The sequence below is a fragment of the Nyctibius grandis genome, chromosome 13, assembly GCF_013368605.1.
Source record: "Nyctibius grandis isolate bNycGra1 chromosome 13, bNycGra1.pri, whole genome shotgun sequence".
NCBI classification, from domain to species: Eukaryota; Metazoa; Chordata; class Aves; order Nyctibiiformes; family Nyctibiidae; genus Nyctibius; species Nyctibius grandis.
In genome coordinates this window covers 18,445,485-18,470,540 of record NC_090670.1, presented here as the reverse complement: position 1 = coordinate 18,470,540, position 25,056 = coordinate 18,445,485, and the positions used below count along the sequence as shown (strand labels likewise).

Genomic DNA, 25,056 nt, shown 5'->3' with positions numbered 1-25,056 from the left:
AGCTGTATGTTTTGCTGGTGTAGAGATTGCATCAGGCAAAAGAAACTCCTGGAGGACGATGGAGGAGAAAGCAAGTGCTAGAGGGAAGAAGTAAGAGAAAGAGGTACAAAGTGGACTTGACCTGGCTGGGCTTGTAAAACATCTAGTAATTTGGTTGACATTGCTGTTAATCATTTTTCCATCACAATGGAAAAAAAAAATTATGCAGGAAATGTTTTTTGGAGGGGCAGGGGAAGAGATTTAAACAAATCACATGCTAATATATCTACCTCTTTTTTTTAGTCCTTTTCTAGAGTTGCTTGGTTTTCATAAATTGACATTTTTTCCTTATTACAGTCAAGTAAAATTAAGAAGGGAAGCAAAGGAGACTGTACTGTACTTAAGCCTACACTGATGGCAGCTGTGCCTGTAAGTATGCAGAAACAGATACGTTTAGCAAAAAAATCATGCTTTCTATCTTGTTCATGGTAGAAAAACCTATTTATGAACATTTTTCTTCTCTTCATGTGTAAGTAACTGTCACTAACAGGAAAAAAGACTATAAAAATTCCAGTTGTCATTGCTTGAACAGAGTACAGATGCTGCAGATGAGCACAAGAATTTATGTATGCTAAAGCCAAGACACTTTTTGATCCAAAACTGTAGATGTGTTTTAATAGTTACAAGTAATGTTTTACTGGGCTACTGATATAACAGTAGGATACAGAAAGTCTGACATTCACAGTCTGAAACTCCTTTTTGCATAGGGAGAAAGCAGGGTGGCTTTGGCTAAGATGGACTATTATATAATAATCATATATATATAAACACAGAGAGAGAGAGGCTTGGTCTTTTTCTTAATAATTGACTGAAAATTAATATGTCTGAGAACCCTAGCTTTTTGAAAAATATCCATTTAAATTTATTTCCTGGGGAAAAGTCAAATGGTAGACTACTGGTAAAAACAGTGTAAACTTTACATATGGTCATAATCCCTCTTGAAAGGACTATATTTCATGTGTGTGCAAAAAAAAAGTCCATGCAGACAGCTTCATGTGAACTAACTGCAGAACAGTGATAATGCTCAGCCGCACCTAGGTATCTTGATTCTGCAGACTTAGTATCACAAAGAAGTTAGCAGAGAAAAACTAAAATTGAAACTGATGATCCATTTTGAGTTGACAGCATACAGGATCTAGAGTTCAGCAATCTACAGCAGAGGAAAAACTTTCAGAGAGCCCTAGCAGGAACAATGCTTATGTAACATCATCTAATAAATATTTCTCTCCCTAGAACTATTGTCTTATTTTTATCATCAAATCATCGTAACATCACCAGTGATTAGAACATGTAAGGAATGAAATGGAAAATAATTCTAACAGAACCCAGAGACACAAATATTTCTAAATATTTGATTCAATCAGGACACTGTAATAAGGGTTAATAGTTCCTTCCAGCCTTTGTAATTCTGAATACCTTGTCATGCTTCTGTAGTCTTTCCAAAAAGCTACAATTAATTCTGCTTTATGGTATTTGACTGACTTTTGGAAATACTAGATGATGTTCTGCAGGTAAACTGGGCTGAAAATGGTGTACAGTTTTTCTGAAATTCTAGTTTGTCTAAATCCTAATCATTAAGATTTGAAAGAACTAATCAAAAATACTAATGAGAGTGGTTCCTAATAAGACTTTAATATTTTGATCTCTGATATTTCAAAATATATAATTTTCATACCTTTCTTTGCTAACAAAAGTCAAATTGAAATTGAAAGCGTGTAAATACTTCAAAGCATTGTGCTCTGTAACAAACCTGAAGGAGCCAATCCTTAAAATTCTGTTAAATACTTAACTGCTCTGAACACTATTTATTTTAAGTTCTGTGTATTTTAATGATCATAAGCTTATTATTTTAATGGAAATCAGTTTCTCATCTGTGACAGAATTGTGGGGTTTTTGTCAGGTAACTAGAATTACAGCAACCACGTTGCTTTGAAAGTTGAAAAATCTTGCATGACATATACCAACCTTCAGCAAAGAGATTTAGCTAAACTTGAATTAAAAAAATTTCTAAATCATTGCCTAGCCAATGATGCAGACATTTTCACTCTTACTGTCTTATCCACTTTAAAGGAAGAATAATAGGGGGGTTTTATTTTATTTTTAACATGGAATTTAATTTACACATGGTAGTCTATTCTATGTGGTAATTTTCCTTGCTTTTTTAAACACTTTGTAGGAAATAATGGACAGAATTTACAAAAATGTCATGAGTAAAGTTCAAGAGATGAACTACATTCAGAGAACTCTGTTCAAGATAGGCTATGACTACAAATTGGAACAAATCAAGAGGGGATACGATGCACCTCTGTGTAACGCGTAAGTATAATTCACGGTCCAAGTGTACCTTTTTCCTTGTGATTTGTTAAGACAGTCTAAAAGAAAAATCATCTAAGCAATCTAACATCAGACAATTCTCATCCAACACGCAAATATCATCTAATGAGTAACTGATATCATCCAAGTTCTTACTGGAAATGGATAAGATATTTAATGGTAGGAATGACTCATCTTCAGAACAGATGACTAGTTAGTTTTCATTGGATTGCCTTTTTTTTAGTAATAAAATTGGAATGTTTGTTTCGTTAAGTTACAGGAATTCTGCCATGTTCGTGTTACGAAAGAGGTAATGTTTCTGATTATCCCTGCTGTCCCCTAAAATCTGTGAATGATTAAGTTACTTTTTAAGGTGTTCCAGATAGGAAGGAAGAAGGTGGTTTGTGTCTTTTTCTTTTTATAAAAGTGAGCTGAGTGAATGATTTTTAATGCTTTTTTCCTTCTTTCAAGACTATTGTTTAAAAAAGTAAAGGCACTACTGGGAGGGAATGTCCGTATGATGCTTTCTGGGGGAGCACCACTCTCGCCTGAAACACAAAGATTCATGAACATCTGTTTTTGCTGTCCTGTTGGTCAAGGCTATGGACTAACAGAAACATGTGGAGCTGGAACAATTACTGAAGGTAATTAAAATGCTTCTGGAAAGACATAATTTAAGATATAGATATATATGAGGGTTTGGTGGGTTTTTTGTAAAGTCAAAATAGCTGTAGTTCCTAACAGCAATAAAATAACTGGAGATAAGCTACCGCCTTATTTATGGTTTGATTTCATACTTCAAATGACAAAAATCTTTGTATTCTTCCTTGTTTTCTCCCTAAGTTGCTGATTACAGCACTGGCAGAGTTGGAGCTCCTCTTATTTGTTGTGAAATAAAACTGAGAGACTGGCAAGAAGGTAAGAGTATAAAATGTTTTGCTTTCAGAGTAACTAATTTAACCACTGCTTAGCTGTTTTCTTTGCTTATCTGCTTAGCTAGGTGTAGCATACGAAGTAATTGTTCTTTATCCTTTATAATAGTAATCAATTTGCGTGCATTAACTTCAAGCTGAAGTATCAAAATGTTTTCTTGGCAGAAGAATATATAAGTTAAAAACAATTGTGTGGGGATTTTGTTTTCAGGGGGCTATACTAATGAAGACAAGCCTAATCCTAGAGGAGAAATTATGATTGGTGGACCTAATGTCTCAATGGGATATTTTAAAAATGAAGAGAAGACAACAGAAGAGTTCTCCATTGATGAGAATGGTCAGAGATGGTTCTGTACAGGAGATATCGGTGAATTTCATCCAGATGGGTGTCTGCAGATCATAGGTTGGCCTCAATTTTTGATATCTTAATATATTACAAGATCTTGACTAAACATAATTGTAAGCATGCTATTAATCCTGTTGGCTTTGCCAGGGCTAGTCTACTTAAGGTTACCTGCTTGCAGAGCCACAGTGTAAAACACATTCCCAAAAGTCCTCACAGCTGTAGGAAAATTTTGGAAGTTATGCTGTTTCCTGTGACATTATCACTATCTAAATTTAGCACATGGACTTTAATGAATACATGTAAGATTAATACCAAAAATTAATTACAAAGCTTTAAAATCAGAGTCCCCACCACTTTCATACAAGCTGTGTGACAAGAAGCATAGTACTATATAAGCTTTTTACAGAAGCCTTTATAGAGTTGGCAGAGTATGTACATGCTATTAGCTCCTTTACAATTTTAATAAGATGCTTTAATTCATGTTTATTAAGACTCTTGCATAGAATTGCATAAAATACATATATAGTGGCTTTGGAAAGGAGTCTGTGGAAATGCAAGTTTAAATGGAACAAGTTTGTTGTTTTTTTTTTTCCTTCCCCCTCGACTCCTAGATCGTAAGAAAGACTTGGTAAAGCTACAAGCAGGAGAATATGTATCTCTGGGCAAAGTAGAGGCAGCACTGAAGAACTGTCCATTGATTGACAATATCTGTGCTTATGCCAAAAGGTAAGAGTGGTATTAATTTAGAAACTCCATTTAGGGTAAACTCTGGCCCACTTCTCTGATAATATGCTATAGTTTTCCACGGTTTCCACTGAACAAACCCCCCTACCAGAGTGCAAGTTACAAACAGCATCTCTGAAGTAGCACAGGTGCCCAGATTCCCTAAAACCTATCCTAACACACTCCAGTTCCATCCCCTCCCTTCCCCAAACAGGTGTCATTATATTTAGTGTGTGTCTTGGCTTTCTGTCAGAATACCAGAGAAAAGTTAATCTGGATGCTTTGCACCTGATCCAAAGCTCTCCACTGAGTTTTGGAAACAGTCCCGGTCCTCCCTCAACTTAAACACACTACGTGAAGGGAGACTGAAGAGAACTAGCTAAAGTACTGGATGTAGCTGGGAAGCTAAACTGGGATGTGCACTCCTAAAATTACAGCAAAGCATGATACCATCAAACCTAACGTTGTAAACCAACTTAGAATACCTTTGATAAGTCATCAGTTGTGAAGACTTAACATACAAGAAGGATTCTGTATGGGGGAGTAACTATAGTTCAAAAAGCACTGTGGATCTGTGTATCTAACATCAAGTAAGCACTTTACACCCTGAAATGGGGGTCTCAACTGTCTGGATCTTTTTTCCTTCCTTCTCTTGCCATTCTGTGATAGCGACCAGTCTTACGTGATCAGTTTTGTGGTTCCTAATCAGAAGAAGCTGACAGCGTTAGCTGAGCAGAAAGGCATCAGTGGAACCTGGACAGATATTTGTAACGATCCTACAATGGAAGCCGAAATACTGCGAGAGATTAAAGAAGTGGCAAACAAGAGTAAGTAAAGCGGCATACTGGGCTAGCCAATCTCATGGTGCTTATCCAGCAAAAATTTTCAGTTATCCTCACTGACTGCTCTTCCTTCTTCCTGTTGTCTCTGTATCTGCCAAAACTTAATAGTTTAATCAGAGGCAAAGACCTCATCAAATTGTTGCCTATTATCCCAGGAACTGATATACTTTTTGGTCATATTAACTACTTTTTCTTTTTTTTCCTAAAAAAAAAAAAAAATCTGAGAATTTTTTTTCAACTACATTCTAGAGAGAGGCTGTTTGTCTAATACAGTTAAAATAAGGTCCAAAACCACTGTCAGTTTGAAAGGAAAGTTACAAGACATTTGCTGGTAAGAAAACTAGTTAAGCAAGAGATTTCAAAGCTTTTCTTTTCTCCCCATGCAACTTTGTCCCCTGCAGCTTTGAACCACCACAGTCCTTCTGGTTGTAATGGCTTAAAAGCCTGTTATTCCTTGCTGTGGTAGTGAATGATCAAAAGCCTCATCAGTCCTTTATGGGGCCAAAAAATTCACAAACTAACTGGGGAAAAAAGTCTCTAAAGCACTTGGCACCTCATGCAAGGAAGTAGGAAAAACTGGACTTACGCACATGCTGAGCACCGTCTCTTGAACTTTAGAGAGGAGAATCTGCCTTTTGAGACCAAGAAAACAAGAATGAAAGGCACTATATTAAGTCTTGCCTTTTAAAAAAAATAAATCAATCTGTAGGTCTCAGACTTGGGTTTAAACGTTTTAATCTGTGTTTTTCTATCATGAACTAGGCAAATTACTATCCATATAGCTTTGTTTATTCAAAATCTTTGCTTATACATTCTTTCTACCTTCTAGATAGTAATCTACCATTGAGAAACAACTAATTGATTTGAAACTTTTTTCCAAAACTATTTTAAAGAGATCGTTCTCATTTTTAGTGGAATGTTATAGCACCTTCATCACAAGCAGGCATATATCTAAGTAAGATGAAAGAGTACGTTACCAATTAGAAGTTAGAGACACAGAAGGGCTCCTGGGGACAGACTCGGGGCCAGAGATCCCAGCTGTCTGACATTTGCTGCCACCCAGAGGCTGTGCTGCCATGAGTTGTCCTAGAAATTCAGCTGCAAGTCTGTGTGTGGGCCTATATACAGCAGCTGATTGCAAAGTCCATCAAGTATTGCACACATCCGTCAGCTCCCTGCCCTGCTCCTGATGTCTCCTGAAGCAGTTACCTACCTCCTCCCTTGCTTACCCGTCTTTGGCCTATTGCCTGTGCAAGAGATAGAAGCATCTTTGGCTGCAGTGAGGCTGTGCGTGTGCCAAGCCACTGCTTCCAGCTGAAGGGAAAATAAGTGACTAATGTAACAAATGTAACAAAAATACAGAGAAGTCCCTTTATTTTGAGCTCTAATAAAACTCTTAAGAAGGAAAAATTTGGGAAAGAATCATTCAAGCATGGAAAGTATAGAAGTACTTCATTATAACTTAAATATGAAGCATATCTGACTAGTCTGAGTCAATATAGTTATTACTACATTCCTATAATAAAGCTACAACTCTAGATGTCAGTGTATCCTCTTGTGACAGTAGTCTCAGATCTTCAGGCTACACACTGATTTGTTGCAAGCTTTAGATTTTACACTGTCACATCCAATACAAGCTACAAGTACAGCGTGTTATTAGAATTTTGCACACTAACCAGCACTCAGTATTGGTATGAGATTGTTTGCTTGTGGCTTTTCTGTAAGGTTACCTCATTAACTAGGACACCATAGTATACAAGCTACAGGGTGCTCCCCTTAGATTTTTAGGTAGCATGAATTAGGATTTCATTTGGCTGTGTAATCATGATCATGCTTTTTGTTTCTTCTTGTCCCTGCAGTGAAATTAGAAAGGTTTGAAATACCCATCAAAGTACGGTTAAGCCCTGAACCATGGACTCCAGAGACTGGGTTAGTAACAGATGCTTTCAAGCTGAAAAGGAAAGAACTGAAAAACCATTACCTCAGCGACATCGAAAGAATGTATGGAGGCAAATAAACAAGATATGTTGACCAGTCAGTTGTGCAGATGGTTCCTTCTCATGCCTCAGTTTTGGATGTCTGTGTATACTGTAGATATCACACATTCAGAAAATATACCAATGGATGAATGTTTCTGTAATCTCTATTGAGTACAACAGAGAATATCTTAGACTCCAAATTCTTAATTATTAGCAGATTAGACACTGATGGTCTTCGTAGTTTCATGTGATCATCTCCAGTTTTCAGACAGACATCATTATGTGAAGCAGTATGACCAGGTGATTTTATTATTATTGTTTCTCTAGCATATTCAGACTGCTTGCAACTTCTCTTCAATTCACTCTGAAGTCTGGCCTATATTTCAAAGGGAAAAATTAATGTAATTGTGATGATTTTTCTGTCATAGTAAGATACTTAGTGAGGGAGGAAAAAGTAGTATTTAAAGTCCACCCTTCTCCATTTAAAAACAAAAACGAGTTGACAACATCAGTCAAGGACTTGCTAGAGATCAGTAATAATGCATTGCTTGAGAATGGATGGATTCTTCTGCACATCAGTTGGTATCTTGAATATTTACAGTGCCTAAACAAAGAATATAAAGTACACTTACTGAAATAAAGGTGAACTGAAAAGCCTTCTAAAAACACGTCATTTGAAATTTCATTCAAAAGCATTGAATTAACTGTTTTCAACTTCCAACTCGCCAAATATGTTTTTACTTGCCACTGTATTTTAATTCAAGCAGAGCTTTCCACTAGGAAAACAGCATAAAAGAAAACAAAGACTTGCACTGCTACAGGAGGTACTGATGAGAAATCATCACCTGAATGCAGAATGCAAAACTTGCATCTTGACTGGCAACCAACAGTGAAATTGTTGGGCAGCTGGCGATAGGCCGATTTGAAACTCAAAGGAGTTTTGGCTTTGGGGGGGGGGTTTTGAGGGATGGTTGGTGGTTTTGTTTTTAAGGCGCTTATCCTCTAGACCTTCACATACATGTGAGTAATGGTACAGGTTACCTGTATGTAATTTAGAGGATCAGGATGTAAACATCTGTATTCACTTTATGGAAAGGTATTTCCGTTCACCTTTCAAATGGGGTAAGCATAACAAAGCAACCAGAAACCAACAGTAGTTTCCCCCTGTGGTCTTCTTTTACTTATGGAAAAGAAGTCTGTGGCCAGGGAATCTTTGTTTTATGGAACTTGTAAAAAGGGACAAATCACTCCTTACAGAAATTCATTATAAAAATGTTCTCTTATTAACTGGAAGTCATAGATGTGAAGGAGCAGGAAGATATAATTTCATAATAGTTCATAATTTTGTGTGCAGAATCCTGTACTGTGTCTTCTTTTGAATTGTAACGGAGCTCCTGCATCCCTGCTAGCTCTTCACACTTGAACCATAAATGCTGTAAAAAGTGGAGGCTCTTGATACTGTTCTACTTTGCACTTTCTTAATCATTTTATATATGTTGCTTACATTTTGTACAGCTGTGGCCCTCAACTGCTATATATTACAAATTCATTTTAAAGTATTTATAGATTTCTATTCATAATGTGTTGTGTATATGATGGTTAAAAAGAAAAATTACTTGGTATTGTTACTGTATAGAAAGTAAAAGATTTTGTACGATGCTTCTCTTGAACACACTAGCTTGCTATTTCAGGACAAGTTTTTCCTTTATTGCATGTATGTGTGTTTTTCTTTTTTCCAATTCAAACAGATTTTGGCAGAAATAAATCACAGCTATATACTCATTAACTAAACCATCCCTTCTCCTTGGGACCAACTTCACGCTTCCCCATGCATAACTTTGCCCAGTCTAGAACACTGTCAGCTCATCTTCCACGAATGCCAAGGGGAAAGGGAAAAAGAAAATCTGGTATATAAAGCTGACTGTATCTAGTTGTGCATGGAACTACAGCAGTCACTGAAAGGAGCAAGGAAATAGCTTTTCTAAAAAAATTTTTTTTTTTTTTCAAGACACATACAGTTGGTTTATGACAACAAGAAATACTTCCCATATCAATAGCAACTTCTTAAATTACTCTGTCCTGGAGCCACATTACCAGTTTTTCCATGTTTAAAATTGGTCACTATTACATAGCCTTTAGTCAGCCAGTTAGCATCACAACAGCTAAATACATGCAAGAAAGTTACTTGTACTTGAGTCTGTCAGCAGGTTGTATGATTTTTTTTTTAAAAAAACATGAATGTACTTATATGAAATGTATTTTATCTAGACTGCAGGTATCTTTTGTGTCTCAGTTGACTGAGGATTGCTATTTTCTATATCTCTCTCTATATATATATACATACACAATGTTGGTATTTCAAAAGTGGAATACAGTTTAAATGGTTCAACAAGTTTGTGTTCTGAAAGATCTTTATACATTGCACAAGTCGTCTCTAGTTACTGTTCCGCGCCTCATACTCTCTGAAACTGAGCGTACATTAGAAGACTTTCTCAAAAGAAGCAGCAGCGAATACCTGCTGCAGGTGTTGAAAACAAAGCCTAGCCCCCTAGAGCAGGACTAGTTTTTCTTTTAAGAAATGAACTAAATGTGGATACGCTGCAAAAGGCCATTCGATACACATCAGCTTTTCAAGCATTTTTGGAGAAGGGGAAGGATTATGTCAGGCTGCCTTCAAATATGGATGTTATTTGCAAATACAATACTTGCAGTTTGGTTAGAACTTTATCCTTATTTTTAATGAATTTTAAATCCTTTTGTGATAGAGCTCGTGGAGAAGTAAGAAACAGAGGATGAGCAAGAATGTAATTCTCGCCATTAAAAATAAGGAACTAGGATGCAGATGAAGCTATAGTATATGGCTTCAAAGCCATTCTGTGATAGTTACAGATGATATCCTGTGCTTGACTGAAAGGACATACAACATGGGACTGAAGTGTGAGGGAGCAGTTCATTTATTAAACGTGAAGGTTTCCAAAAAAGCTTAAAGTAGCTGCAAGTTCTTCAGAAAGCAGGTTCAGAATTGAAAATTATCCTCCTAAGTCTGAGAAGTTCAAAGAGAAACAAAATCCAGTTCAGGCATATCTGATATATTTAGGCCCTCTACTTTAAAAAAACATAGGGTATCTAGAGAAAGACAGATTATAGCTACAATAGCAGCGGGGCTAGCAAGCTTCATCTGTGAAGGGAGTTGAGTTTAGCTCACCTGAAGAGGAATCTCTTTAGAGCCTCAGAGTCAAGGAAGGTTAAACGCCTTTCAGGAACAGCTTTGACACAGAACCTTGGGTGGGGGCTGGAAGAGGAGACCTAGTTCCTGTCCATAATGCTACAGTAATGCTGCATGTGTCATTAAATGGTTTGCAAGGGGTTTTTTTTAAAAAAAAAATAAACAGAGAAAGAAATTAGTTATTCCTTTGAGAGTAGGTGAGGTGGTGTTTAGTGCCTGTAACAGCATCAGAGAACTTTGACCATGACATGATGTAGAGAGCTGCCTGCCAGGTGGGCCACTATGTTGAACTGCAGTTCGCATCAAACACTTTCTGGCTATGTAAGGAACAGAACACAAGTTGAGAATGTGGGTCACTAATTTTCAGTCCAAAAAAAACCACCCCAAATCTACCATGTCCCAGAATGATAGTTTCAAATACCTACGTTGTATCCTAATGATAAGTTAGTGATGTTCTGCAATTACATGCAACACAAAAAATAAATTCTCATTATGTTTTAGGGTTTGGTTTTTTTTTTTGGTTTTTTTTTTTAAACACAGCCTGCCTAATGGCTAAGCTCTATTTACACCAGAGTAAACCAATTTCCCTTTTGGAGGCTAAAATTTAAGCATTAGAAGCTTAAAAATAACAAATCTTGTGCTGCTTTTGCATAAGATGCCACAAAGGTGGTTTACAAAACACAATCAGTAAAACCTGCTGTCACTGCTTATGTGGAATTCTGAATGATACACATAAGAGTAAAACTCAGGTATTCTACAGTAGTGTGAATTTACCTGGATTAATAAACAAAACACATTTCCAGTTAATTCAGTCTGCTGCAAAGTAGATTATTGATTGCCCTTTTTTTTTTTTTAACATGATACAATGACAAGAGATTATGAACCTTCAGCTCCATACAATGTTACCCTAACAAATCCCTAGTCACCTCCTGGAAACAGACAAAACTCACCATATAAAAATTACTCTAAATGCTGGAGAGATTGTGAATCTGTAACATGAGCAACTGCCACATTCACCTATAAGCATGACAACTGAATTTAAAAAGTTACCAGATAAACAACCTAGGAGCAGGGAAAATCTAAGGCCCTCAGAGCATTCATAGGATTTCAAAAAAACCTGTAACTATGGGCACAGAGCTTGGGGAGAAAAAAAGAATTAAGATAACTTACCTGTCTGCTGCAGCCTCAGTCCCTCTCCAGCACAGACATCCTGAGAACAGCCCAGAAACCAGCCTGCTAACATTCAGTCCTCTCCAGGCCTTTTTGCTCAAGGAACAGACCCTCTTCAACTAATTACCAATTGTTTTAATTACTCCAATTAATTCTGCCTCTGGCTGCCTGACCACTGCAGCTGCTGCTGCTCAAGCTCCTGTGCCCCGGCACCTTTCCTTGCTTTTCTCTGGTACGCACCACTGCACAGCCAGCCTGCTCTGTGGGCCTGCCCAGGGCCGTCCCTTACCATCTGCAGCAGTGTTGCCCACCCGGTGCTGGGCGCCAGCTCTCGCGCAGGGCACACGCGCTCACGGAGCAGCAGGTCCCGCACAGCTCTGCGAGGCCGCCTGGGCAGGCAGGGCTCAGCTGCCCATGGGCTTTGCCACAAAGAGCCCTGCAACAGGCCTGGTAAGCTGCCAAAGCTCCTATGAGTAGAACCATCTTCTTCCTGGCTTTATTTTGGTGGACCTGCATTTTTCCAAGCATTTACGTTCATGAAAGATCTTGCTTCTGCAATTCAGGGAGCCTGGGAAGGGATCTCAGTTTGCACTGTTCTCCGAGTGAAACGGTTGTAATTCTGGGTTCTCTCTGTTCCCTCCCAGAGGGAGAGGGAGCCCAGCTGGTACTCGGCAGCCTCACCTGGCAGGACCTGCTCCCAGGGGCATGAGGGCTGCTCAGCTGTTTTCTACACGACTGCTTTTTCCCTGCTGCACCTTTCACACAGAATTAGACTATTTTATCCCTTCTAGTGTGGGAGTGTGTATTTTAATGAAATTTGGCCCTGTGAGGCAGTGCAATTAGCCTTGTCAGTCATCAGGCTCTTTCCTCCCTGTTTAGGAGGGGGCAGCGACGCAGGTGGGATTTCACACACAGAGCAGGCCGCTGTCAGAGGGAGGCACAGCCCTCAGTCACCAGGCAGCAGGGCTGTGGCTGACACCTCTCCAGTAGATTTCTCAGTCCTTACATTTCTTGCACCAGCCGTTTTATCTGAACTCCAGGCACGGTAACAATCACACGGTTTCCAAGCTCTCCACTACCGGTACAGACACAGCCAGGCCATCCCATCAGCTCCCGGACGCTCGCTACAGCTCTAACGCAGGACTGGAGCGCTGAGCCCGCTCTGCAGCAGCTCCATCAAACGCTCCACCGAGCCCCACCGCCGCTCCCCTCAGGCGGCCCGAGCGCCGCGCTCCCGCCGCCGGGCAGAGGGCGGGCCGGGGGCGGCGCCATGAACTGCAGCGAGGCGCGGCGGCTGCCGGCGCTGCTCGGCGCGCTGCTCACGGAGCTGCGCCGCGGCGGCAACGCCAGCGCGCCCGCCCCGCCGGCGGCCGGGGCCGGGGCCGGGCCGGGGGGCGACGGCTCGCTGTACATCCTGCTTATCATGATCTTCTACGGCTGCCTGGCCGGGGGGCTCATCCTGGCCTACACCCGCTCGCGGAAGCTGGAGTCCAAGCACGATCCCTACCACCTCTACATCGAGCGCGACTGGGGCCGCGGCGGCGGGCCGGGACAGCCGGCCGAGGAGGGCGGCCCCGGCGAGGGCCAGCGGCTGATGTGAGGACGGCGGGAGCGGCGCGGCCCGGCAGACGGCACGGGGGAGGAAGGAGGAAGAGTCCGCGGGGGTTTGGAGCGCGTCCCTGCCACGGCGCCGTCCGTGCCGCCCTCCCGCCGGCAGCCCGGCTGCCCGCAGGACGGGGCGCGGCGGAGGGCTGGCCGGCGGGGCCGGGCTGCTGCCGGGACCGCGTCCGGTTCAGCGAGCGGTGGGACGACACAGATTGTTCTTGTGCATCAGCTCGTACAGCGCTCAAGGCTCCTCCTGCAACGAGGGCTGTTCTTTAACTCTTTGGATTGATTCGCATTGCTTTTCTACAATAAATGCCTGCATTACGTACGTACAGAGACCTCTCTCATCAATCATCTTTAGATCTTAACATCTTTAAAATCGGTTTGTATTCCACCTTGTTATCTGACCACAACGTTATTGCTGCGGGCAGCATTTCACATAATTAAAAGCAGCTCCATTGTTGTTGTATTATGCACCGTTCTGTTACTTTAGACCATTGACAGTTATGCCAGGTACGATGGATGGGAAGGGTCAGGCCTCATTCTGTTAACGCAAGATTGTTTTGGCTTACGTGGAAGCATTTATCAAAAAGAGCTTAGAAACTTAAGTTGTTCCCATGAGGAAACATCAGTACCTCATCTTGGTACTGTGGCTTTGCCGATGCGCAATAACTTTTAAGCCATCAATAACATCCTTCCACACACAGAGACGTGGAATTCCAAGAATATCTTTGTACATGGTAAACCTTAAGATTAAAACAACATACAGCATAAGCTTTCTACAAAATCTACTACACATCAATAGTCTGTTGTTTCTTGGTTTGGGGTGGGTTTTTTTTTTCAGATAAAGATTAACAAACAATTCCAAGGAACAGGTACCTTCACTAGCAAATGCTGCACCTCACAATCCCAACTACTATTTGGATTTTATCCAAACCACAGTGCAGGAAAAAGAAGCTTTGACATTAACTTCAAAGGAGGAGAGATTTTCATGTTACAGACTTAGATTTCCTATAAAACACTCATGCAGATTCCTTCCGACAGCAAAACAGTTTTAAGTTCTTAGATTTGGCAGCTACTGCATCTTGCTATCTCTACTAGAACTTTGTGGGGAATCATTGTAAACTGGATACCTGAAGTGATGAGTTTTAAAAAAAAATGCCGTAGAGGACTGGCAGTTACCAAGTGAACTTTGTCACCATAGAAAACTACTGCAATACCCACAGACCAAATTACAAGGAATCATTAGGTATCAAACAGTATCTTGTGAATACCTACACATTTTAATAATTGAAAAGTGTGGGGCAGGGAAAAATTTCAAGCTCCAGAAACAATTTCAATGGGAGTATATGCAATAGTGGTATATGCCAGCATTGTATCAGTAGATGTATGTGAAATCTTCAGCTCAGCGAAGAAAACATAGTAGTCAGCATCGTGTGGGAAAAAAGGATGTCAGAGAAACCAACAAACTGCCAATATTCTTAAAATCCCCTATCAAGTAGTTAGACAACAGAAAAAGTTATAGTCAGCTACCTCCATCTGCAGGGATTCTGAGGGTATCTCTGGAAAATGCAAGTGCTAACTTCAGCCTGGACTTTTTGAAGAGCCATAAGCAATATGTATATACACACATATATACATGTACACACACACACACACATATATATATTAAGCTGCGGAAGCTGTCTGTCTAATGAACTTTCACACTGGGATAAAACACTGCCTCAGCCCCACTGAAGATTTTCTGTGAGGATTTCCTTCAGTACAATCAGAATTAAGCTGAGCGCCACCAAAGTTTCCCCCTGTAAGGAAGAGGGAATCATTATGCCTACCCAAAACCTTTTATTTCACCTGTCTCAGTGATTAACTTCTCTTTTTCTGCCCGACCACTGCCCATCAGCAGGACTCCGGCCTCTAAGAGTCATTACAGACTAAGAGCTTAGGAGGTACTTGGGCACTACAGTGCTAGACAAGAATAGGGGAGGGACTGTTAAAGAGTTTTCTAAGCATGAGAGATTTGCACACATTTAAAGCTTCAATGCACTGGACACTAAAACGTGTGCTTAACACGTCTGATTTACTATCAGCTGGTTACTAACTGCTTTCCACTGCTTCATCCTATAGACAAATCTGAAAGATGGTTGTGGAAGTCCCTCTGAGTCAGTGTCCAACAAATACCACTGATGACATATCTTCATAATCCATTTGTTTCTCTTCCCCCCTGAAATGCAAAGTATGTACAGCACATTGTATTTGGGTCCTACCTAAAAGAAAGGGCTGCCCTCGTGAAAAAGTTTACCCTTCATTACACAGTTCACAAATAAGGGAAGCACAAGACCTCCTGCCAAGTAACTAACAAAACATCTAATTATCTGCTGTTCTATCTGTACCTTTCAATACCTGAAAGAATCACAAGGTCTCGGTGAACTGCAGTAATTTGTGATTTACATCAGTCCATCTATTCTTATAGTTACGGTTCATTGTGGGTGCAGTAAGTCTGCAAGAAAATAAAAATTGTTTTCATTCCCTATACCTGTCTCACATCTGACCAATCATCAGAGAATAATAAGCGGTGGAAGACCACTATACAAACTGTAATTCCATTTAGAATCATAGAATCATCAACCCCTTGTTTATTTGTTATTACTATCAAAATGATGTAGAACCTGTAACTGTGAAGACCCAAAATATTTTTCAGTGCACTGTTCTTTGCAGTTTATCTTTTTCCCATAAATACACAGTACCAGTTTTTGTTATAGTCCACATACTGTTGTTTTAAATTCTGTTAAATCACAAATTAAAGAGGAAAGCGTACCATGGGATAGTTATAGAGCTATAGAGCCCTATGGGACTCTAACTGACAACAGAACTACCCACTTGAATGAAGCCCTCAGTTTCTTGAAGACTCTGCAATGAAAGCAACACCCATAGAGTTCAGCTGGAAACAGGAACCCTATGAAACCAGGTTAGACTGCCCTACCAAGCAGCACTGCCCCAGGACAGCGAGAAATACAACAAAACTAAGCCTTTCAGAGTAGCAAAACGTCAGTCCATTAGGAATTCAAGCCTCCTAAATCAATGCAGTTACACGTAAGAACTCACAATGCCCCTATGGATCATTCCATCCAGATGAGCCTAACGATTCAGCACGGATGTGTTGAGTTCTGAAGAAAAATGTGCTTTAAATGCTCAGAACTTAGGAACATGCTGTAGCTGACAGAAGGTTACACTGCAGAGCTGGTAATGTAAGTTCACATTGAGTTCATTCTTACTCTATTGGCATGAATATACACACCAAAGTACTTGAACACATAAGAGGAATTCATGTTGTGGCATACAAAGACCTCAATAAATAAGTATTGAGCCCAGCAGCAACATCCATTTATTTTTGTTTGTTTTAATAAGTCCAGTACATTGTGTACTGGTTGGAAACCTTAAAAAAACCATGAAGCCGCAAACCCACTGGGACTGAACTGAATTAGATTGTAAGACAAAAATTAGCCTCTGAAATCCAACACACTTTTTTCCATCAATAGTGTATTCTAAGGCACTTGTATTAGTGATGCAGGGCAAAATGGCCATTTAGTCTCCATAGTCCATTCAATCACTGGACACAAAAGATAACAAGATTTATTTACATTATTAAACCCAGCCTTCTGAAGGAATAAGCTCAGCTATCAATGACCTACTTCTTCTCAGGCAGGATCAGAAAAGAAAAGCTTGTTTAGAAAGACTTAACTATTCTTTTCTTCAGCCCAGGGGGAATACTGAAAGAGCAATTTCTAGATTCACTTTCAACACATATGCAAAAATATCTTCTGGTTTGGCCCTAACTGTGATTTATTTTTCCCAGCGCTCCTAAGCCTTTACGCTGCATCAGCTGTCAGAGCCTTGCTCAGGATAATTACAGTAAGTGACTGCTTGCAAAGCCGCACTGAAATCTACACCTTCAAACACAGCGAGAATTTTACAATATATTTGGCATTGTTTCTAGAACAACATCTGTTTCCACACAAACACTGACCTTGCATTAGCATCCTCATCTTTTCACTGCCAGCAACTAAAAGCTGCTATCTCCACTAAGTGTTTATTACTAATTTGATGTTTTAAACAGCAAAATAAAGTGAGTAAATCACCAGAGTTACCACATGAACTGTTCCTTATTCGAGTGTTTCATTTCTTCTTAGCAGAGAAAGAGCAAGGGCATAACAATATGTTCTCAGTAAAAATATTTACAGTCCAAGGATCTGGCATAATTTTTGTTTGACTTCATCCAGGTATTTGCTGGACAGCAGTCTAAACTTCAGTAAATTTTAGAGGGAAACGTCAATTTGAGATTGTTACTCTAGCCAGTTCAACACCGTTTACTGCTTGACAGTGCTCTTGGTGAGGCATTTGCCTCATTTTTTTTGCTGCAGCACTGAAAAGAGCTGACAGCCAGCCCGTTCCGCAGTGCCCCAGCACCTTGCTGCAACCATCAGAACATGTAACTCACATGTAGAACACAAGTAGTAAAGATAGGGAAGCTACAAATTATTTGTTGCATTTTTAATATCATAAGAACAAACTATGAAAACTTCTAACAATAATAAAAAAAGCAGAACATCAGGTAGGGTTTTTTTTAAAATTAATCTTACGAGAGGTCTTAATTTCAAAAACTTACAAAATATACTCAAGTTTGGAAAGTTACTTTACTGATAAAACAGCATTTCCTTATAATGTGCTTTTCTTCAACCAGGATAAGGAAGTGTATGCATATCAAAACCACCAGAATACATCATTAACAACATCAGAACAAATCACTTTTCTCCATTCCAAGAAACAGCACAAGTATTTAAAGTCAGTTTAACTGTAGTATGCCAAAAGAACAATGCAACATAAAAATAGTGACTGATGATAAAGACAACACAGGGAATATACACAAAAGAGGAGACTTATCAAGTCTTCAGTAGCCACAATTCAGTATGTGGAAGTGCTTGGCTCTTCAGCTGGCTTTGTTTCACTGACCAGTTGTACACGAGTAACTTGGTATCAAACAGGAAAAACGGTAGTATTAACTCCTGCTTACAGTTTAGAGCATAAACATGTTCACTTTATAGCTGCCTGTTGTAAATTTTGGATATTACAGCAGTCAGCAATGGGCATTACTAAAACAGCCGCATGGTTTTGTACTGAACGGAATAAAAAAGCATTTGTATGTTCTCTTCTGCTAATTCCAGCACAGAAGTTTTAACAAGCAGCACAGAGCTGCAGCATCCCTAACTTCTCCAGCTAGTATGCAAGAGATTTTTTTGTTTGTGCCATTAATTACTCAGTTGTAAAACCATGATCTAATAGCTACATTATCACTTAGTATGCTCCATAAAAATATTTTGTAAAACAGCATTCTCAGTTATAAAGAGCAACAATCATGGTAGTACTGAATCACCCTAATTGATCCCCATTGAAGATGATGGAAATAGGCAGTACACAACTGGCACTTCTCCCTAGGCTGAGCCAATTACATCCTAGTAATTTTCTCTCCAAGAACCCCTGTACACATACCAAGTCCAATTCCAACTACACATCTTACTCAGTAAGAGTTTAAACTGGGTTTGTCCAGCTAGGCCAGTTAGTAACCTTCCCATGTAATGTTCCAGGTAGTGGTGGCTTTGTTTGTTTGAATATTAATTGCAGAAGTCAGATTTAAGAGCAGCCTGCATTGGAGTAGCATGAAAATAGAGAATAACATTTGATTGAAACATTGCCTTATATATTCTACATCTCCCAGTCTGCCTGGAAAAAGCTTAAAAACTACTACACAAATTAAAACTTGAATAAAAATATCCAGTACATATTTATTCCCAGGACAAGCTTTTCAGGTACAGATACAAGTGTGTGTTCTGGTGACTGCCTTCAAAGTTCAACAAGCAAATGCTACAGTTGCACCCATCATTACCTTTCAAAAGTCAAAACCTGTTTTGTGTACGTAAAGCAGATCTGTAACACTACTTCTATAATCAACAGCAGATTAAAAAAACAGAAAAGCGCACCATGCCAGCATCAGTGTTCAACAATGCTGTACCAGTAACAGGCAAGTTTAGGGTTACGTTTTCTTTTTAAACTTGTAGAAGAAATACAAATATGAGAACCTCATATATTCTGTTAAGAACAAACAGTAATTAAATAAAGTGATCCTTTCTTTACTACATACAGAAATAACAATGTATTTACAGTATTTACAGTTTTCAAAAATTCCGGGCTTCTTGCATCATTTTGCAGGAATTCATATTCTTCAGGCTGAAAAATAGTTATACAATAGTTCTGAACATAAATAGCCTCTGAATAGAGACAGGTTATTAATTCTAACTTACTGACGTAAAGACTAGAGTGCCTTACAAGGAAATAAACCCACCCATTTCACCTAAACGTCCCATTACTTGTGGGATTGTATCGCAAACTATAGATGCTTTAAGATGTTTTATAAAAGTTAGATATTGCTCATCTTCACAGTTTTCCCGATTTAAGTCATAAAAACAAGTGAGCTGCAGTCGTAACTGCTTTTGTATTTGGATTGCTGCTGTCATTGCAACACGTATTAAGATTAGAGTTACAAGTTCCTCTCATGTATTTTCAGTTACAAGCAAGTGTACTCTCACGTATATAGCTACATTTTGATTTTTTTTTTTTTACTCAGCTTAAAATAGAAACATACCAGTTTGAAACAAATCTGCTGATATTCAGATTTACTCTTAAGTTCCCAAGATGGACAGTCTCAACCTGCAGTCTTGAAAACTATTTTAAAGCAGCTGAAAGCTTTAAACTGCAAATTTAAAGCAACACACATAAAACCCCAGAATCAATAATTAAAGATAATATTTAAAATGAACATGAAAACTACAGTAAAAATCTGCATGAGAGGAAGATGGTATTTGTGTTCAGAGCTGTTCTTCTAAGTTGAAAATAATCAAAGCACCTGTTCTGAGTAACAGTACTGAAGAGAAAAATTGAAGGCTTCACAGTAATACACACTTTCAGTGCCACTTTTTTACTACAATGCTTCCTGGAAAGACAGTAGGGATCCAAAACTTGCAGACTGAATATGGGAAAAATAGTCCAAACTTCATAGCAACAGAATTAATAGTTAAAGCAAAACAGAAATGATGCAACTGTCCTATTTCTTACACTGTAAGACTTCAAAAGAAAAAGAGTCAGTTTGAAGTCCTTCACATGCATGTGACGAGTTGTTGGCACAGGAGCTCTGAATCATTCAGTATGCCCTTACACACGAATCAGCGTAAAAGAACTACAACCAAAGTCTGAGAAGCTCGAGCCAAAAGGAAACCCGATGAAATTATTTAGTCCTTTCATATCAGAGAAGGTGACGTTAGCATTCCCATGATTATTTGGGAGATTACACACTCGGGAGCTATATTTTCTACTTTCACAAACAGTAGAAATCACTGTCAATCCTTCCTAGTCCCTTACAACACGGAGTAGGTAGCTTTGAGAATTCTGTTGACATGCCACAAGCATCTTCTTCAAGAGGGAAGATGCTACAGTACAAACAGATCTCTTCAAGTTGAACGAGCTACATGTTTGGTCAGAATTGTACATTAAGAGGATTTTGTGTTCATAGAGTAGAGTTTCAGCATTCAGCATTATATACAAGAAGTCTGGAAGTGGCAGCATAGCTACATGTAAGGCATTTTAGGAATGATTCCAACACAGCTCACTGCCTTCAGCATTTTGCTAAGTCCAACTAACATGAGCAACCTCTCACATTTTAAGATTGTTTATTACTAAACCCATGGTCACTGGGATCAACCCTGAAACATCTGTAGACCTTCCACAACGACAGATGCAACACAAAGAGCGAGCGTTTCCCACGCGTGGAGAACGGCTGTCCGTACAGCTAACTTCAACGTGTCCAACGAGAGAGGTCACTTCCTGTAGCCAGTCCTCACTAACTGGCCCAGTCCTGAAAGCGGAAACAGTCACTGGCGATCTTCCACACTGTGTTGGTAGGCGTGGCTTGTGCTGTCAGCAAGAAGTTCTGATTGAAGTAGCGCTGCTTGTCGCCATCAAATTTTACTGTCCCACTTGTCACCACGAGGACTGTCGTCTGGCCTTGAGTAGCTTGCTCTTCACAAGGAGAAAAAGTATAAAGAAAACAACCCGAGCAAAGGCTAACAGGTAAAGGAGTAGGAAATGTACATAGAAGTTTCACTCAATTCTGGTTATGCTAGTTATAGGCTAACAATTGGTTACACATTCGTGAAAAATACAGTTTTGTTGCATCATTTCTATACAGACAATGGTGTATTCGCTTGCCAACACTGCTTTTTAATGGCTTTTCTATTTTCTTCTCATATTGTTCATTTTAGAGTACTACAACAAACACACGACTTCTTGCTTAGAATAAGCTCTCATTATTTGAGATACACATATATATATTTATATTTCGCAAGTTGCATACACTTTTTTCCCCGCTATTAAGAGATGACACCTTTCACAGCAGAGCAAGTGTGCTTGACCACACTTCCTTACCTATATTCCCAAAATAGCCATTAGAAGTAATTTATTAACTTCGCAATTATGTAAACCTTTCTTTAGCAGTTGTTAATCAGAAATCTAAAGAACTTAATGTCCATTCTAGATTTAAAGAAATCAAAGTACATACAGGTTAATGATTTGTTCTACATTATGCCACAGGTCAGTATCAGAGGCTACAGTAGAGGTCTCTTGACTCTCAGACGTTGTCAAGGACAAAATAACCTGATAAGCCAGACTTTTTCAATACATGAAAATATATCACATCTGAATATGATCTTAACAAAAAAGTCCTTAAAATATTTTCCCAGACATGAGAAAGTGGGGAGTTCTTGCACCTCTTGCTTTGTGTCTTATGCACAACTTGACATTTCAACCTTTAGTATTTTCTCCAAGCTTGCTCCACAAGAAATATTATAATGGCAGTTCACTTTCAACAGTTATAAAAAGATTGAAAAATAAATAAGTGTAATACAACCTTACCGTGAACGGGCTGGCAGTCCAACACATTAACCTGGAATTCACTAGACGGCAACATTTCAAAAAATTTGATCAGTTCTTCTTGCCCAGACACTGCATTACCATTCCAAACTAACGTTGCTTTGTCCAAATAAAGTCTTGTTAAAGCCTGAGTGAATATGAAAATACGTATTTGAGAAAAATGTGTAAAAACATACAACGGACAACATACAAAATATTCTTCAAATCCTTATGTTGTGACTTATTGATTTTTTCTGTTACTTTGATAAAGTGCCCTCCTGAAATATTAGCTCCTTTTAACAATTAGTGCGTTCCTGACCAAGAATTAAAACTACCTGAAACACATTCTCCTTTGTAAGTTGCACAGTGACCCATATGCCTCCAAACTTAAATACTGATGAGATTCCATACAAACAAAGCTGGTGACAGAACTGAACTAGTTGCTAACAAAAGGACAGTGCTACCTTTCCAGAATTATTTATCGCTGATTTTTCTCTGGGGTGTGTGTACGCCCAACACAGATTATGCCAGGAAAGTATAATTTCAGGCAAAAATTAAAAAACAAGAAGTGAACAGGACTAGGAACAGTGGAAACTTAAAAAGGACAGTTATCTGCAGCAGCAGAGCAGAACTTCCCAATGTTTCACAAGCTGTAACAGTTTAGTAACTGCCTAACTCTACTTCAAGCTGTTGATATATCTCTGCATAACCTACTTACGGGCAAAGTGACTATGAAGTAACATGCAACTGCTGATATTTTCACATAATCTAAAAGTTATTAAATTACAATACATTTAAAATTCCAAAGAACAGTCTCCACAGCTCTCTTCTGGTGCAAATATCTGTTAAGTGATACCACATCAATGTGGTCCATGAAGACTTTCAGAGCCAGATAGAGCTGTTTCCACTTTATCCTCAGGCACTCCTGAAGACTCCCAGAAACAGAAGTGATAACTGCTGATAAAAGAAGTCTGGAAAAAAATAAACTAAATCCTGACCTCAGAGACAAATAAAGCAAGTTTTATCTGCCTGTATTGACCAAATCCTGTACCTGTAAGACACAGTTGGACACAAACTGTTACCGTGAAGAAGTCTAAAGCACTTTCTAAAAGGGTCCCTTTTACAACAACACTGCACAGTAACATAACGAATCCTCTATAGGGCAGTCTAAGAGGAACAGAGGTCTCAACCTGGCCAGTACAATACCTGGTAACCAACTTTCAGGTGCTTTCAAGTGTAATGCTAGTTAGAAAAGCGAGCAAAAAATGCATGAGACAGTTATAACTATTGTCAAAATATCTACATACCCTTCTTCTTTTATCCATTGTCTCATAATAAATGTTGACAAATTCATCTGCAGCTCTACAAGCTTGATCCACATAGGTTTTGAAATCCTGGAGAGAAAAAAATCATACCAAATTACTTAAGTTAGGCAATTTTATACAACCTAGTCATCTACATAATTTCTCCAGCAAGTCATTTTGGTTGGTTTTCCATCCTCGCTGAAAGATGATGTCAAATAATGTTGAAATTGATTTCAAACTCCTTTCCTACTTGCAGGAGGTACCAGCTTTTAGCAAGGTGACACTTTTAGGGTCCATCTTGCATGCTGATATATGTATTGTATTTAAATTGTAAATATCTACATTGGAAAATGGGCTACAGCTGGCTGCAAGTGGTGTGAACATGCAAGTATTCAGTGAAAATATTTGTCGCTGTGATGGCTGTTCTGAAATAAAGTTAAGGAACAAGATTTATTCAACATATTTCTGAAAATTAGCAAGAACCCCATCACACTGCCACCACAGTCTCATTTTTTAAAACAACTTTATGGATACATATATAAACTGTAAAAATACATAATTGGATATATAAATATAAAAATGAGAGCGAAAGGGAACACGTACACATGCTGGATGTATCCCAGTAACAATCACCCCAGTGCTATATCCACAGGTAAAAACCAAACACTTCTCCTCACATGTCATTATTTTCCTTACATCTCTCTATTTTTATTTATCCAAAGGTAACAGCCTTTGTTGTCACATCGCTGCACTATGATCTCATTTGGTTACTTGGTCAGTTTGATTAGCTGTTTGGCCCTTGATCTCTTACAGACCCTGAACTGTGACATCCAGGAAAGCAGTAACTCTGAATTTACTGCCCATACATCTATAAAACTGCCTTTGGTTCTGTTAAGATATTTTAAATATTAAATATCATAACATTTAACATTAAATATTAAATATTTTTAAATATTATAATTTATTGCTATTATATTTCAGCATTATTATTCTCAATATTTGCAACTCAATCAGTACATCACAATTTAACTACTAACATTTTCTTGGCAGTCTTTAATGAATATACACCAGAACTACCATGAATTCCTCCAGCATTACCAAAAGAAACACTTTTCAGAGAAATCTCCATACTGCAAAATACTTACCGGCCTATCAAATAATCCCTGCTTGCTCCACCAAACCAAATACTCTCACGTTACTACACACTAGTCTTTTGATCTCCTGTAAGGACATGAGCCTGCTCTTCACCTTCCTACTTACTCCAGCAATTTCTGAACCCATAGGCCAATTCCAAACAAATATAACAAAGTAGTTTTAAAAACACTGTATTTCAGCAAGTGCCAAGAGAAACTCTTTGGCACCAGAAGACCAAGAGTATTACACCTCCCGCTAAGGGAACAGTGATTAGAACTCAGCCTGTCATGTTATTTAGAGTAGAAGGCTGTTACCTCTCAATCAGCATGCACTTGCACACACAAACTTTCTAACCAGCAGCCAAACATATTGCCATTTAGCTGCCAAACAGACAGAACGTGCGTGAGGGAGAGCATCAGAGAAACACCAGG

General features: G+C 39.0%; 3 protein-coding genes across 8 annotated transcripts in view; 2 read left to right on the top strand and 1 right to left on the bottom strand.

The window, feature by feature from the left end:
- The window catches only part of ACSL4 (acyl-CoA synthetase long chain family member 4), a 36,491-nt gene extending 26,964 nt beyond the window's left edge, over nt 1–9,527 (top strand). For all 3 annotated transcript variants that reach the window (XM_068411708.1, XM_068411707.1, XM_068411706.1), the window contains 8 exons: nt 337–408; nt 2,216–2,355; nt 2,824–2,996; nt 3,196–3,270; nt 3,496–3,687; nt 4,242–4,356; nt 5,023–5,180; nt 7,055–9,527. In XM_068411708.1, the coding sequence (XP_068267809.1) occupies nt 337–408; nt 2,216–2,355; nt 2,824–2,996; nt 3,196–3,270; nt 3,496–3,687; nt 4,242–4,356; nt 5,023–5,180; nt 7,055–7,212 (1,083 nt within the window). In that variant the 3' untranslated portion in view covers nt 7,213–9,527. The remainder of the gene's footprint in view (nt 1–336; nt 409–2,215; nt 2,356–2,823; nt 2,997–3,195; nt 3,271–3,495; nt 3,688–4,241; nt 4,357–5,022; nt 5,181–7,054) is intronic.
- Nucleotides 9,528–12,840: 3,313 nt separating this feature from the next.
- On the top strand, nt 12,841–13,274 carry KCNE5 (potassium voltage-gated channel subfamily E regulatory subunit 5). The gene has a single exon (XM_068412153.1). It carries the CDS (start codon nt 12,841–12,843, stop codon nt 13,168–13,170), a length of 330 nt encoding a protein of 109 aa, XP_068268254.1. The 3' UTR covers nt 13,171–13,274.
- Nucleotides 13,275–17,708: 4,434 nt separating this feature from the next.
- Nucleotides 17,709–25,056, bottom strand: part of NXT2 (nuclear transport factor 2 like export factor 2) — a 64,064-nt gene continuing 56,716 nt past the window's right edge. For all 4 annotated transcript variants that reach the window (XM_068411712.1, XM_068411710.1, XM_068411709.1 and 1 more), the window contains 3 exons: nt 23,495–23,581; nt 22,191–22,335; nt 17,709–21,299 (listed from right to left, as the gene is read on the bottom strand). In XM_068411712.1, coding sequence (XP_068267813.1) covers nt 21,121–21,299; nt 22,191–22,335; nt 23,495–23,512 — 342 coding nt within the window. In that variant the 5' untranslated portion in view covers nt 23,513–23,581 and the 3' untranslated portion in view covers nt 17,709–21,120. The remainder of the gene's footprint in view (nt 21,300–22,190; nt 22,336–23,494; nt 23,582–25,056) is intronic.